This window comes from Vanessa cardui, chromosome 18, assembly GCF_905220365.1.
Source record: "Vanessa cardui chromosome 18, ilVanCard2.1, whole genome shotgun sequence".
NCBI classification, from domain to species: domain Eukaryota; kingdom Metazoa; phylum Arthropoda; class Insecta; order Lepidoptera; family Nymphalidae; genus Vanessa; species Vanessa cardui.
The window spans coordinates 9,182,439-9,199,913 of record NC_061140.1 but is presented as its reverse complement, the minus strand read 5'-3'; the positions used below and the strand labels follow the sequence as shown (position 1 = coordinate 9,199,913).

The following is a 17,475-nucleotide window of genomic DNA, read 5'->3' as shown; positions in this document are numbered from 1 at the left end:
AATAACTGGTGAGTGGGTGGTACCTACCCAGACGGGTTTGCACAAAGCTCTACCAATAAAATAGCGTTTAGATAGATATAGCGTTTAGAAAATCGATAAGAATGAATTTTAAGAAACATCCCTTTTAGAGGGTAACGTGGACGTTTGTGTATTATAAATTTTGCGCTGGTAAAGCCTTAATTAATCTAGTATATGTATATGTATTGATTTATCATACGATCTCCTCACTTAACCTTTCGAAAAAATAGGGTCAATAAAAAAGGATTATTGAAAATTTTCTACTTTAAGGGCAAGTGGGAGGGGTAATTTTCCAGGAATTTATGTGTACGAAGTTGAATGGACAACTATAAATGATTGCTTTAGTAGTTTCGATTATTCAAAATAATCGATGTAACAAACGCAAAATAACGTAATCTTGTCACATAGTTTGGGTCTCGGTCGGCACTTTACATTAGATATTATCTTCATATATGTAGAATATAATTGACAATTATTATGGGTACACAAATTTACATATATATAAGAATATTTCAATTCAGTGGGATTTTTTCCTGCTACTTACTAAGATAGCGCTGTGCGTGCTCTTACATAATATGTTAAATGGATACTAAAAAATAATTTTCCCTTAGCTACAATTTAATATTTTTACATAATATAATAAAAGTAATAATTTATTTATTAAAGCACCATATTACATCGTTAACAAGATGTGAATGATAACCGCGATAGTCTAAAACTGCAGTTGTTAACGCCCGCCAACAAAGCGGCATTGCCTTATATCTTAATATATTTAAATTGCACAAATTTACTAAAGGTAAAACTATATATACTCGTATACGAAGGTACATAATAGAATTAAGAATTCACAGATTACAGAATTAAAACCTAACAAATGTATCATTTGTTTTCTATGTTGTCTCCATAACACAAATGCTTTCGCTACTTATCCCAATGGATCAGAGTAATGTATGTGATGCTGTCTCATATTTATTAAATAACTTCATCAAAAAGTAACAACTGATTTAGACGAAACAATTGTAAGAATATGTATTAGAATTTAAGGGCCGTGATGGTTCGGTGATTAGAAGACGTGAATCTCAACCGATGCATTATCTTAATTTCAAATTTGTGTTTATAATTCATCGCGAGGGCAATGGTACAGGAAAACATCAATAGTATGAAGTAGTATTTAAACACATTGTAATAATTACGTATTTGTGTAATATATGTAGATAACAAAAGAATAAAGATGTGACTTTTAATGCTAAGACCGTCATGATCAGTAGGTCTAGACGCAAGGTCAACGACTATAAGTGCTTTTGGGTATGAAAGGTTACACATTACCAATTCCGAAACTCCGGGTAAGTGATTTTTTTTTTTAAAATCCCTTTCTTAACCTAGGGTATGAATCAACGACATCGGGATCTGTATCCTTAAATCAAGCCACTAGACTAAAATAATTATGAAAAAATCTTACCCAAACAAACACACAATACAAACACATCCCCGTTTTTTATATCGCTTAAACATATGGTAAATATCGTTTAAGCATTTTAAGACAGGTAAATGTGTGCAGACTCGTGTACGGATTATGCAGATATACAGCTAGCAGTTGTATATGCAAATGAAAATTATACAAAGTTGAAGTTGTATAATGCAAATGAAAAGGATTTGCCAAACGAATTGTTAGTGTAGATAAAGCATATGAAAACTTTATTTACTGCATATGTTGGGAATGGTTATAACTTCTATTATAAGTAGTTTTAATTTTTCCGACAATATTAAAGAAGCTAAATTCCAAGTAATTTTAAGTATTTTTATTGCGTTTTTGGTATCGAGTTACAGCCTAATCGAATTAGGATTAAAAATTAAAAAAAATATAAGTAGCAACTTTGTTATATTTTAATTATGAGTAATTAACATCAAAAATCCTTTGGGAGAGCGTATGATGCAAGTGAGTGCGTAATCCAAAAAATAATATTTTGACTGCTCTTCCCCAAAAGACATCAAATTCGAAATATTTAATGTGTTCTGTGAGAAGCTGTATTGGAGCTCAGAGTCTAGAAGTAGGTAATTATAAATTAAAAATACAATAAATGTTACACAATATCATACACGAAAAGAGTAAAGTTACAGATGCACTTCATTTCTAACAAAAGCTAAAATGACGCTGGGCAGGCCTTATAGCGAGTTGACTTTTGCACTTCTAGCTTGACCTTACCGCGGCGCCCTATCGGTTTTTGAAAAGGAGGACGACCAATAATCCGTTGGAATAAAGATATAATAAAATTGCTCATAAAACGAGGAGGACAATTGAAAAAGAGAGACAAATAGAAAAGTCTGGAGGAGGCCTTCACCCTCACATAATAGGGGTTCTTGCATGCCTGCATGATAAATTAATGGAACCTTTCAAACTTATACTTTTAAATCTTGTTTTATATTTGTAATTTATCAATCCAATTACCATTACACACATAACGAGATTACTTATGCACATTATTATATAATATTATAATTTAAATTTAAATCAAAATTGACTTTTATCTATGCGAGAAATATAAGGTTTTCTATTCTATTCTATTTCGGTAACAACAACTACAACAACGGCCTGTAAATTCCCACTGCTGGGCTAAAGGCCTCCTCTCCCTTTGAGGAGAAGGTTTGGAACATATTCCACCACGCTCTTCCAATGCGGGTTGGTGGAATACACATTAACAGAATTTCTATGAAATTTGTCACATGCAGGTTTCCTCACGATGTTTTCCTTCACCGCTGAGTACGAGATGAATTATAAAGACAAATTAAGCACATGAATCAGCGGTGCTTGCCTGGATTTGAACCCGCAATCATCGGTTAAGGTGCACGCGTTCTAACCACTGGGCCATCTCGACTATCATATGTATTTCGGTAAGTACTTAACGAATTATAAGAATGAAAAAATTTAGAACAAATACACAATTGCAGTTAGAATTATAATATGTCCAGCTACACAGTCAGCTATTCTCGCTTGACAATGGCGTAGCTGAAGTTGGTCAGGACATCAATTGGTACGTGGCTGCACAAAGCCCTATCATAAGTGTTGATTCCGTGCCAACTCTGTAACTCATAACTTGTATCGGCTTAATCAAACATTACGAACGTGAATTAATCGCCTTATACAACATGAAACCGGAATTCTGAATGATTACGTTCAACAAATCCAAACCCTCATATTAAACACGACGCCAATTAACCTACATCAAGCCTTTATCGAACATGGGGAGTAATTTTGAAACAACAATTTCTTAAATCGTAATATTAAGAATAAAACACAATATACTTTGACGACCTCTGTAGTCGAGTAGTGTGTATTTGGTTTTCATGGATACACAACTCCGAAGGTTTGGGTTCGATTCACGGCCGAGTCGATGTAGAAAAAGTTCATTAGTTTTAGTCTTGTCTTGGGTCTGGGTGTTTATGGTCCCATCGTTCTGATTTTACATAACACAAGTGCTTTAACTACTTATGTACAGTGGGTCAGAGAAATGTATGAGAAGTTGTAAAATATTTATTTATACTTTATTTTTGAAAAGGCATTAAACTTTTTAATTGACATTTTACAAGATTAGGGATTGACTCTCAATCGCTAGTTATCAGAAAATTTAAATTGACGTTTTGTCAATTTTCTGAAATATGGAAAATGATAAAGTAATTTTTCGGATAAAAATTATCAGCCGATAAACACCTGCTGGTTAAACACAGGTACCCGCTGCTTGTTATGTGTTACTTAGAACTGAAAACTTCTCTTTGCTCTAGAATTTCTTCTAAAATTTCCTGTTAGTTCTTTAAACAAGTAAGACACTTATCAAAACTTTTCACATTTACACATTTTGGACGAAAAATATACTCTTTATCACCGATTAAAGTGCCTTATACAATTAAGTTACATTGAAAATATAAATATTGATTAATTTAATAAATTAATTAAAAAAGAACATATCATGACAATAACTTTGATCTAAATAAATAAAAACGACACTGACCTCAATGAATGAACGTACGAACGAAAGAATGAATTTATATTCACTTGGGATTATGTACGCATTCTAACGATACCCCATCCATGAAAATCTGTTGGGGCATTGAAAAGTTATTGGGGAATAAAGACACCGATATATACTTACATATATATTTGAATCTTTGTACCCTATGAACTCAGCTTATTCAAACTTTAACAGAACGAGACCATTGTCTAGTAATGGTACATTTAACTGATTTTTCTGCATCGATTCAATCAACATTCCTTTGATAATAAATTGAGACTTTAAACGTAGGTAATTGTCTAGGAGCGAGTCTTAAGAGATTTTTTTTTCGAAATGCAGCTTATTATTTATTTATTCAAGTAGACTATTTTGCACTTCACTTCACTTTTGAATGATGTCATGTCACAGTGTTACATTAAATATCAAGATAGAAACTCAGTACTTAGTGGTGGTTTTACATGGTGGTAAGGCTTTGTGCAAGCCCGTCTGGGTAGGTACCACCCACTCATCACTTATTCTACAGTATTGTTGTGTTCCGGTTTGAAAGGTGAGTGAGCCAGTGTAACTACAGGCACAAGGGACATAACATCTTAGTTTGATATGAGGTTTAAATTTTTATTTTTGAAACTCAGTCTTAATTTATCTTTCCTCTTCGTAGTATACATATACGATAATTGTCACCGTTTCTTTCAGAAATATTTACTCACACTATTATGATCATACAAAATATTATAGTAAACATATTATGAAGCAACTGTGAGTATAAACACTAATAAAAACATCCCGAAGAAAGTCTTCGCGTTTTCGAGTATCCTTACGATTACATCAGGTAAATGACAAATTAATTAATTTTATTGGTATTTATTAAAATGCAATAAAAATTACGATAATATTAAATGTACTTCAATTAAAAAACAAACAATATAATAATTGTGGTCAGATGCGGCAAAGATGAGAACACTTTACCATGAAAATGATCGACAAAAAATATTTTCACAGTAATGACGACGGCTCGAGTGTCTCTGGAATATTCTTTATCTCATCTATAAAGTGAGCTGAGATTGCATAGTGGTTAAAACGCGTGCATATTAACCGATGATTTCGGGTTCAAGCACAGGTATGCACCACTATTTATATATACTTAATTAGTGTTTATAATTCATCTCGTGCTCGGCGGTAAAAGAAAACACCGTGAACAAACCTGCATGTGTCTAATTTCATCGAAATTCGCCTACATGTGCATTCCACCAACCCGCATTGGAACAGCGTGGTGGAATATGTTCCAAACCCTTTCCTTAATGGAGGAGGAGGTCTAACCCATCAGTGAGTAATTTACAGGCTGTTACATTTACTTTTTACATCTATAAAGTAAACAAAATGGAAGTCGAATTTTAATTTATTTCGAACTTTACTTATATGGCTGAGTAAATTTATGGAAGTCGGGCGGAGTTGACTTTGCATAAGTTTTCGGTATAGTTTGCGAAGACCAATTATCAGCAGCTGGGCTGGGCGTAATGGGGTGATTGCCACATTGGTTAGGTGGTTAGCTTATTAAGCTAGCAGGACCGAGGTCGAGGGTTCAAGTCAACGGTGAGATCGTCCAAAAGTTATTTGATTTTTCTGCAAAATAATTTTCTAGTAATAGTTTTGTACTTAGTTAATTTTATTAAAAGAACTGAGTCTTGGAAAGCCCATCAACTTTTTGATATTGGATGAACGTAACACATCTAAAAATTTTATTTTTATAATATGATAATTCCTTTACAGTTTGTCTCCGTTGGGTAAATTAGTTAAATGTACGGAGCACATGTATGACACATACGATGATTATATTTATATATTTTTCCAATTGTGCAACTTTTTTATACGTTTGATAATTTAAGTTAAAGCTAAATAAAAATCTGTTTTGGTATATAATATTCTATTAACAAATAGGTATAACTACGAATAGGTATTTTCATTAAATTATATTACTGTTGTTGATTGTCATGCAGAATTTACAAAATGAACATGAAACCAAAAATAATTAATTAACGTGTATATATAATCCTTATAAAGAGTACCTAATAATTGTATTATTGCCATATACAAAAAAAGGTTTTAAATATTAAACTATCAATTACTTTACACGAAATCAGATCATTACATAATCATAACTCAAACTATATCAGTTAAATTGATTGATACATAATCTTATCGAGATTGACGGGTTCAAATCTCATGTAGTAGTAGGAGACCCATGTCACCAAGTCTGGGCCCCGCTCTTATCAAATCTCTCTATGGATTGCTTGAAGTTCCGACAACATCTACATTACGAACTAGGGGTAAATTCACATCGACTATTATCTTGTTAAATTACTATTAACGCTTATAAAAGCATACTCGTATAGAGTATATTTTGATTTTGGACTGTTAGATTGGTCTTCAGACAATGACAGTACAAAATATATGTTACAAGATCGTGATCATTTTCGAGATTATTTTTTTATTTGAAATACATAGGAGTTATAGTTTTAGCGTTTACATAGAGTTCGAATTTCAACTTGGTAACAATGCTTAGTTTGGTGGAAATAACTGACAAAACATGGCTGACAATACTAATCGCAAATTAACAAAAGAGTTTTTACTAAGATTCAGTAAAAAAATCAATCAATCAATACTATTAAGTAATTTCTAACGAATTTACACTCGAAAAAGCACGACCTTCTAAAAAATAATTTAATTCTAGAGATCTAATCATGATAGAGAGAGAGAAAGAGTCGAGAGATGAATCTAAATTTTGGACTTAAATAAATTGAATGATTACGATGATGAGAAAATTAAGAAAATAATCTAAGCTAGAAATTACACACAAATGCCATTTGAATTAGTACTATTTTCTAATATTAGGAAAAGGTGGTAAAAAAACATAGAATGACGAGCTTTTTTCGTTTATCTGTGTGAAGCGGTTAACCGCTTTTGACCCTTTAGACTGTAAGGGTTTGTTATATAAATATAATATGCGTTTGATGGGTAAAAACGTTAGGGATTTTATCTATTATTAAACCTTTTATTAATAAACGTATTAATATATATGATAATCTGTGGGTTAGATTTGTAAATTAAGTAACATTATTGAAATAGTTTTACGGGTATAAAATATGACGTTGGGCATTTAAATAAAAAAAAAGAAGATCCGTTCTCAGGCTCTTTCCGAGCGAAGTGGTAGTTTTTGACAGTCAATAAAATTAATCTACATATATAAGTTTACTAATAAGCTTAGTCTTCTTCTTTAACTAACCTTTAGACTGTTTTTTAATTTAGTTTAAATGTAAGCGGATGGCTGAATAAGTCATTCAATGATAACTGGCAACTACTAGGACATTGGTGTTGTAAAAAGACAATTTTATAGAGATTGGCGCTGTAAAAAAAGATTTTTATCCAATACGCCACAGGAACTAGGATGTTATGTTCTTTGTGCGGGTAGTTACACTGACAATCATCTTTCAAATCAAAACAAAATATTTTAAGATTTCTACTTGGTGGTAGAAATATGGTACACAAAGACCACAAGTATAATTCGCACGATAGTTGAAGTTATTAAGCAAATAACAAAAGCTAGAAAATAAAATATGAAACTATACTTTTGAATTATTTCATGATCAGTTTCCTGTAACGTTTCACAATATAAAACTGAAACATTGATTACCTGTACCCCATTTGATGGAAATTGAAATTTTTCATAATTATCTTTGTTTTAACCTAATCCACAATGTTGTACGAAAATTTCGCTCCAAGTGTAGCGTGTTTTGCCTTAATTAAATTTAATCCAAGGGTTCAGGGCTATCTTCCACGGTTACAAGCCTTTGTTATGGTAAGGCGAGTGTCTGTGTGTATAGTTTTATCATATACAAAACGGATTGAATCAACAACGACGCTTGATAATTGCCTCGGCTTGCCGCAAATTGCTAAATAATCGCAGGAATAGTGTTTTTTTATTTCTATTTGTATTGTACTTTATCACGCAGGATTTTAAGGATTTGTATTAGTCTTATTTTCACCTTTGATCAAATTCATTCGAGATTTCCGTTGTTGAGTAGTTGTTATACCGTAAAGCTACGATTGACGTGATCTCGAGATTTTTATAGTTAAACTAAACATAGACAACAAAATATATCTATATCTTTATATCTTATTCTGGTCGATATTGGTAATCACGTCGGTAATTAATTTTATTTTGTTAAAATATCTAGACTTTCATTTATGGAAACGGGTATATATAAATTATTTAGTTGTTTTTCTCAATATAATATACATCCATATGCTGTATGTTTGAACCGATTTAAGTTTATAAGAATACTTTTTAAACCATTTTTAAACACCTCGAGTGCATAATCTTCCAAAAAAGATTTGCGCAAATGCTCGGGCTAGAGTGTATGTATATACGAATATTGATCAAGTGCAAATTATTTTTATGCTTTATCAATAATTGTAAGAAAATCTTGTAATAATTGTCTTGCAATGTTGGAGTTAAACTTTACATTCAAAGAATACTTTTAAGCAAATATGACTTACCATATTGTAAACATTCTCCCAATAATCCAGCGTGATGAGTTGAAAAGTGGTCAGCATAGACCAGAGGAAATTGTCGAAGTTTGTGTAACCGTGGTTAGGGTTTGGTCCGACGCACAAACAAGTGTATTGTGAAGGGCAGTGTCGGGCGCCAGTCAGGTTCCCGCAGATAATAGGGATTTCTTCATCGTTCACCATCCAGTGGGATGGGTCGCTGATCCATCTAAACATTGAGATAATAAATATATTAATGGCATGAGAGTGACCAAAATCACACAATTAGTTACTATAGAAATATGGAGTCATTCATTAATTACTCAAGACGATTTAGTGAGGTCGACCATATCTTATGGTTTCTTACAAGGGGGTGGGAAGGAGTTTTCACAGTTCTTAATAAGATAAAAAAAATTGCAAAGTTAAATTTATTTGAAAAAGCGCGGAAAGCCGCGCAATTCCGAGGTTCACTCGGATGCGTAACTTTAGTATCTATGAAATTCAAAAATTTACGAATAGTCTTACATAATTAATAAATGGTCCCTATATTGAAATTGGCATTTGAGTAAAAATTTAATATTCTTTCAAACAAAAGCTGGTTACTACACCAAACTTACGGAGTTTTGAACATATAAGGTTTTCTAAATACCTGAACAAGAACTATAATTAAAAATACAAAAAAGTGTCAATTACATCTTAAAAGTATATGGGCTGGCTTTAACTAAATCATTTAATTTATTGTTCCTGAACACTAATTTTATTGCTGAACTTAGTTTCTTGAGATATAAAATATTTAAGAAAAGCAATTTTTCTCTTTCAACTTTTCTTTGAAACTAGACTATACGTGCAATCCATATAAATCTTACACAGCCTTAAAACTCGGTCCTATACAGGGAATACACTTTCACGTTCAGCAAATTTAAAAAGAAAAATGTACTTAAAGAGCGGTAACTTACTCCGACCAAAGTTCATCGGTGAAATTCTCTCCAGACGGCACGACCAAGTTCTGAACGCACTTGTTTCTCAATTCCCCCATGTACACTTGCAATGCGAACAACGCAAACACCATTAGACAGAAGATCGTCAGCGTCATTACTTCCGCGAGTTGCTTGAACGAGTGGAGCAGTGCGTTGATGATGGTCTTCAGACCTGCGAACATTTATAAGTGCTCATTTGTACCTTACGACTTTTATTTATAGCTTGTATGGTTTTCAACACAGTTCTATAAAGAAGTAAGTGTTGCATATGTATTTATTTAGGAGATGTCTTTTCATGTTTTTTTTTTTTTTTTTTTAATTTGATCATTCTATTTATTGTAAGTCCTTTTCAACTCCTGTATTGAAATTTTCCAGCCCCAAAGATATCAGGAAGATATCACTATTAATCTATATAGCTTCTTTATGGGAAAAATGTGTATGTTATTTGTATTAGTTGCTGGTAGAGATTTGGGTTGGTTGTCACCCATTCGTCTGATATTGTAACGTCAAATAACATAGTTCTAACTATACTATTATACTAATATTATTGGACTTATATAATATGTACTTAGAACTAGAGTATTCCGGTTTGAAGGGTGAGAGAGCCAGTGCAATGTATTAGTGTTGTTATTAGTGTATTTTTAATTATCGCATTGGCAACTTAATATTAGACGTACGTATGTATTAGTATACGTAGCTTATTTGACCACCTCTTCTTTATTTATTTTATATGTACGTACTGCAATGTGGTGTTGTAGTATGGTTTTTAAAATGGCATTTATTGGTTACATTTTTGATAACTGTTTTTATAATTGTTACTCCAGCTTGAAAAAGATTGAGAAACAATAAAAAAAGTTTTTGATTTCAATGATATATATATATATTAGATCAACAGTCTAATTATTTGTGATAATTATAAAGAAAAAACCCATTATTTACTGATACCAGTTAATTAGTTCGTTTAAATGACATTTTGAGGTTAGCTATAGCTATTCAAATAAGTTGCTCACATTACAAACATAACTACATAATAGAATTAATATTTAATGACATAAATTATTATCTTATAATAAAAAAAATACTATTAACGATCTAAATTTTCGTCGTGTCTTATCTCAATTTCTTATCTCAATTGCTGTCGAAGCACCTTGGGTCAGTAGCGCAAAAAGCTTCATTAAAAGTAACACTTCCCCTTTTTGTCTCCACTGGTGATAGGAGGGCTGGTTCGTTTTTTGCCCAGTGCATCAGAATTGCAATTCAACGGGGAAATGCTACTAGTATACTTGCCACTATTTAACGCGGTTAAGATATATCCAATAATTATTTTAATTCATATTTGTATATGTTTAAGGACCTAATGTTAATAATTCTTATGTGAATTAATATTATTAAAAACAAATCACGTGTCATACAATGCAAACAATAAAAAACTGTATTAATTATTTTAAATATAATTAAAATATCCTTTAGTTTTATATTATATACATATATTTTAATCAAATTCAGATTCGGGCTATTTCAAATGGTGTGGTCGGTGACAAATCTGTCATTGACTTTCAAATGAGGAAATGTCGTTGAAAGCTCGACTGTTCACAGCGTCAATAGCGAAATGGACAAATGAATGAACCTAGGTTTAAATGAAATAAATAATACTGTGGCGTGCTGTTTACTAATTTCATTTAACACCTCACTGACAGTGACGAGATTGGTAAGATTAAACAATTTAAACCAGACCACAGTGATTTATTTTGCATTCTCGAATGTTCTAACTGTAATTCATTTATTTTTTATATTCGTTTGTAGAATTAAACTATGGATTAGTTTATTTGTTTCATGTATAATATTTGGAATTGAATACTAGTTTACTTGGTGGCAGGGCCTTGTGCAAGCCCGTCTGGGTAGCACCCATTCATCAGTTATTCTACCGCCAAATAACAGTACTCAGTATTGTTGTGTTCCAGTTTGAAGGGTGAGTGAGCCAGTGTAACTACAGACACTAGGAACATAACATCTTAGTTCCCACGGTTCCCAAGGGGGCACATTGACGATGTAAAGAATAGTTAATATTTCTTACAGCGTCATTGTCTATGGGTGATGGTGACCACTTACCATCAGGTGGCCCATATGCTCGTCCGCCAACCTATAACCATAATATATAGGTGTTAAGAGTTAGCTAAATGTCTTTGTAAGGGTAATCAATTCTATCGGACTTAGCTTCAATTCATATAGTGATGTAATCCATCAATCTGTACAAATGCGGGTTGCTGGAAACGATGGCGTTTCATACAGTACACACAACTTTCTTTACACTTTTACAGCAGGAAATAATTTTAAGCACAAATTTAAAACCCAAAATCTTCAGCTTCATATAACGTCTCGAAACATCCATGCTTTTATTATTATTATATTAAAAATATTCTAATATAAACTCAATATAAATTTCATATAAGTTTCGGTTCTATAAAATCTTCTATTACAAAAATTGCTACACATACTTTTCTTTGTTGCAACATACGATGAAAACTTTGCATAGACGGAAAATAGGAAGATATTCAACAAAGGAAATAATATAAGAAAAGGATCCACTCACGTCAAAAGTCGAAAACTAAGTCTTATGCCGTCTACTGGAAATAGTTGCGGTGCTGTTTTTCAGCCATTTTAGAGCTAGCTTTAAAATAGACTGGCTGAAAAGGTATTTGAGGTATAAAAGGCAAAGAAAAGAGGTATGTTTCAACTCTGTTTTTCAATGTTGTGACCTGAAGCTAGCCTCTTTATGTTTTTAAAAACTTCACGGCTTATTCTGCACTTTATATTACGAGGCTTAACATTTGCGATGCACGCGTTTATTTTTAAATAAGCCTAAGTACATACATACAAAATATGTAGATACAAATTTCAACAAAAATCGTATATCCTAGTATCACATATAATAACCTAATTATGTTCTAAATTATTGTGGTTATAATTTTAGATAAAATATATCTATTATTCTTTAAGATAAATCTTTATTTTTTACAAAATAAAAGTATAAAATTATTATTTAAATTTAAGCAAATTGACTATTTAATTTATCAATTTTCGCAGATGTCATCTTAATTGCTCCACGTCATAACAGACTATAGACTCTGGAGCATTAGCTCCGATCGATAAATCCCACAAATCCTATAAGCCCAAGTAATAATAACAGATCATTGCTATCTCCTTGTTAAATGAGGTTATTAATATGTCATTGCGAATCTTAGGTACATCTGAAGTTATATATTTTCTTAATAATGTACAGTATTATATCTAGTACTGTAATAAAGGTTATTTTAAACCACGTAATTATTTTTGTGATAAAATATTTTTAATTATTAATAACTGTATGAATAGGTATGTGTGTTTGTATATAAGAGGTAATCTTTCGAACTAATCATCGAACTATGAATTGCTTTTCACCCTATATTATTACAGTTATACGAGGATAACTTGTTAATTGCACATGTGCGTAGTCGGTGCGAGTCACCATGTCATGTCATGTCATGCGAGTCAGTGATGACTAAAGTTAAATATGAGCTCAATGAGGTATTTGAATATATCGTAATTGATGAAAATGTTTCACTGTCAAATTTGAAAGAAGTTTTGTATTTAATTTCATCACGTTGTTCCATGGGCATGAAATGGAATACCACGACATTCGGATGAAAATCCGACAGATTTGATATTTCGTACGATGTTTTTTTAGAGCGCAAGATATATTATAAGTATAAATTAAAAGACGTAAAAATTTAGTAGTTCTCAGATTTATGGTAGTGATCAGTTACCGTTTATGTCACCCACAGGAACGTTTTTGTATCTCATATAAAATAACAAAAGTGCCTGCGCTTTGATTGACAACATTGAGCGCTATTGTTCACAGCCTAAATTTTTTTATGAAAGTTCAATACTTTTTTCGATTTTTATCGTTTACCCTGAGTTCCTCGAAATTTAGTAACAGTCCTCTGCCACATTTAATTTATACTAAGAATATTAATTAAGCAACGTTGAAAAGCGGTTCGAAAAAATACAGCTAGGATTAATGGACCGGTAATGGCTGCTTTAATTAAGTTTGTACGTAAAATAAGGAAATTTTCAATCGGTATAAACAAATATATTTTTAAGTTCGCTCATTCATTTAATTGATAATTCAATACATGTATATCAAAGGTATTTCTAGAAGCTTTTATAGACTTTCTTGGTGGCAACAAATAAAACTGTATTCAATTTTAGCGTATGAAGGAATTTAAGCTAGTTATAGTACAATTTTCATTATATGTACTTACAACGCCAATGTAAGCATATGGGCGGTGGCAACCAATCACCATTAGATGAGTGATTTGCCTGCCAAACTATGTTATAATATATATGTATACATTATATATACATTGGCGCTGCAAGAAATGTTAAATATTTCAAACGTCGCCAATGCGATAAATAAATATAAGATAGTTTGTCCCTCGTGCTTGTTGTTATACTGGCCCACACATCCTTCAAATCGGTACGCAACAGTACTAAGTACAAAACCCTACCACTGAGGAAGTAAGTATATTAATCATCAATTTTTTTTAATATATTCCATATTAAAAAAAAGTGCCAAGCATAAATATAAGTAAAAGTCACGTGCAAATCCAGACAGGATGCAATATTGCTGCATCCACACTAGCTTGTCACGAACGGAAATCAATTGGTACGGGAAATAAATATTTCCTGCAGAAAACACACTTTTTTCTATAAAATCCTATTTATAACAATTTAATTTCATCCGATTTACCGTTTCATGTTTTATATTATAATTTAAATATAGGATCATCGTATATTGTTGTCATATATTTGACATTAATAGTGTTTTAAATAATAATGTTCCACGTTACTGAATCTTTTTTTTTTGGTATCTGTGTAAATAAGCAACAAATTAAAAATGATGTTTGACATAAACTTTGCTAGACGTTGGTAATAGGACTAAAACTGTAATTATTCTCATATATAAATAACATTTTATTAATGTTTATATGACACCAGTATTTACACAGCGTATTCATTAAACTATCCATGGCTGTATTCATTGTTTAACAATATATGTGTAGGTATATATTTGTAAGAAATACCTATATCTATCGCAAGATCAATTTTGATACCTATTTTTCTTAATAAATAAATACATTTCCATAAAAATCGTCTGAATTTAATAGAAAAAAAAAGAATGATCTTTAATTTCCCTAACACCTTTGCTTTACGGTTATTCATATATAAAAAAATAAGAACTATGATGGCTAAATGTCACGTTTTGTAGGGCATTAGTATTAAAAGATATGACTAACATTACCGATGTTAACAGGCAAAGGTTTAAAGTATACATTCAAATAATAAAAAGGTTTTACTAACCTGGCATAATAGAAACGGTCTTCAACGCTCGTAGCACCCGAAAAGTTCTCAGACCGGCGAGGTTACCGACCTCCATACCAATCGTCGCGTATCCAGACGTTATCACAACAAAATCCAACCAGTTCCAAGGGTTCCGAAGATACGTGTACTTGTTTAGAATGAAGCCCTTCGCGATACACTTGATTATCATCTCCGCTGTGTAGATCGCCAGGAATATATATCTGGGGAAAGAGAGAATACATAAATCATATAATCACGATGAATGTAAAAATAAATATTCGGGTTCAATTTTTTATACAAATACTGATTCCAACGGGAATTTAGATTAAAAATTAAAAACAAACAATTTTGTCTATTCCCATTTAAAATATTCATTTCTATTCAAAAAAAAAAAATAATGATCAATCCATCGTTACAGAAAAAGGTTTCTAAATAAACTTTTCGAAATTCGAATTGAAATTGAAGCTTGGAGTAAAAATGTTGAGTTCAAACAATAAGGCTTCAGAAAAAATCTGGTCCGCTACGTAACTAATATTCTTATTGAAGATTTTACCATAAAGACGAGTAATAACTTTTCACTCGTACCAGGTCCAATTATCTTGATGGAGTACTGGTTTTAATAGTGATTATAATAAATTAATGTTTTCATCACTTTAATAAAGTTACACAGATAAAGAAGCTGTCGCGAGCAGCCACAGCTGTTCACTAATTAAATTTCGCCTCAGTAATTTCATTCATGCAAGATTTTAGAACAAATTCATGTGTTGCGTGAAATTTTCGGTGAGCCAACAAACTTACATATGTTTGTTTCAAAGAACAGCTATTCTAAGAAGTCTTTACAATCTTTACTAATTGGATTTGTGTTGTTCATATCATTTGTGGAAATATAAATAATAATTTTAAACAATTGAAAACATTGTGATAGAATTTATAAATTTATTAGTATTGATGATTTAGATTGTGGTGGAATCAATATGAATATATGTGATCCTATTTAATTTCATTGGTTTGGAGTGTGTGTAGTGAGAGTGTCATTTATTTCAAATACTTTTTCACATTGAATAGTGCTATTTTTTCAATCTTTTTTGTCCATCTTAATCAGCATAATATATTTTCTCTGTTTGTTTATCAAATTGTACCACTTTTTAATTGACAATAAAACAAACAAATATATCAATTCCCTTGCTAATTGTCATAGTAACAAAATGTTTGAGTTGTATGGACTTCTATCGATTAAGTAGACATAGAGTATTAAATAAGTATAGTTATTTAGAAGTATAATAGTTAAGGGACGACCAAAAACACGATTAATGTATTGCGCGAAAGGCGATATGTCTGGAAAGAATTTTACTTGTGATATGACGTCACACGTCACAGTATGGAAGAGGACATGCTGTGCCGATCCTAAATAAAATTGGAATAAAGGGCAGGAGAATGGCGATTATAAATCGTTACTTGAAAGCCATACATACATATGCATACATAATTAAGTATGTTTACTTAATAAATAAAAATAACTTTCACAATAACAACAAAAATGAATTTAAAATTATTGTACTACATTTAATGTATGGTTAAATTATTAAAATTTAAGTCTATGTTAAATTCAAAGCATTCCTAATATAATTGAATTCATTAATTTCAATGATATTATATTTATATATATCACATTTCTAAACATAAAGGAGTAGTATTCACGGACGATATTAAATATAATTAATGAAAATTCAACTCGGTCGCTCCTGAATGTACGAGCGTGTCTACTTTTAAAATTTGAGAAGCGAATGTTATATGTAGATACTCATATGCTCTGGGTGAAGTTTGTCCGCGATTTTTGTTGAAGACTTTAGGATTTTTTCTGATATCAAAAGAAATAATGAGGGTCGGGTTGTTTGCACTCCTAATTCGCAGATAAGATGATATTAGGTATTAAAATTCTAAAAAGTCTAAAAAGTGTCTTTATTTATGTGAAAACCACGAGAGAACATTCATCTTTGCTTGAATAAGAATGTAACAATGAAAAAAAGGGACTATTAATAATGTTTACTCCGCTCGAAATATTAACTAGAATAAAAAAATTAAAAAGAAAATGCTTAGCAAACAGTTTCAAGATATGGGGCATTTACATAAATGTAATTGGAAACACGTATAAAATATTTAGTTTCAAATATAAATTAAGAAAATTGCAAGATTTAAAAAATTTTAATCGAAATAAAAACATCGAAAACTAGCCCTTGTAATATATTTAAATAAAAACCATTTATAGCAGATTTACTCAGAACATCGATACGTAAAATATGTTTAACTGGGTTGCTATTTTTAGCATAATTCATAATATAGCTTATATTGGCTCACACCTGGCCTATTAATAATAATTGCAAATTGTGTATAATATTTTAATTGAATGTAAGCTGGCATTTGTAATGGTGCTCAAGTCTTGTTTGTTGTTCCTTGTTACAAATTTTGTAACAAATATATTTCGTTTATAATAACGCCGCAACATTTTCATGTTCGTGCTTCATTTATTATCA

At 31.3% G+C, this 17,475-nt stretch overlaps 1 protein-coding gene across 2 annotated transcripts in view; it reads right to left on the bottom strand.

Annotated features, from left to right (window-relative positions):
* The window catches only part of LOC124537474 (sodium channel protein 60E), a 201,646-nt gene that overhangs the window by 37,140 nt on the left and 147,031 nt on the right, over positions 1-17,475 (bottom strand). For both annotated transcript variants that reach the window (XM_047114336.1, XM_047114337.1), the window contains exons 4-6: positions 14,945-15,165; positions 9,524-9,716; positions 8,577-8,796 (exon numbers count right to left, since the gene is read on the bottom strand). In XM_047114336.1, coding sequence (XP_046970292.1) covers positions 8,577-8,796; positions 9,524-9,716; positions 14,945-15,165 — 634 coding nt within the window. The remainder of the gene's footprint in view (positions 1-8,576; positions 8,797-9,523; positions 9,717-14,944; positions 15,166-17,475) is intronic.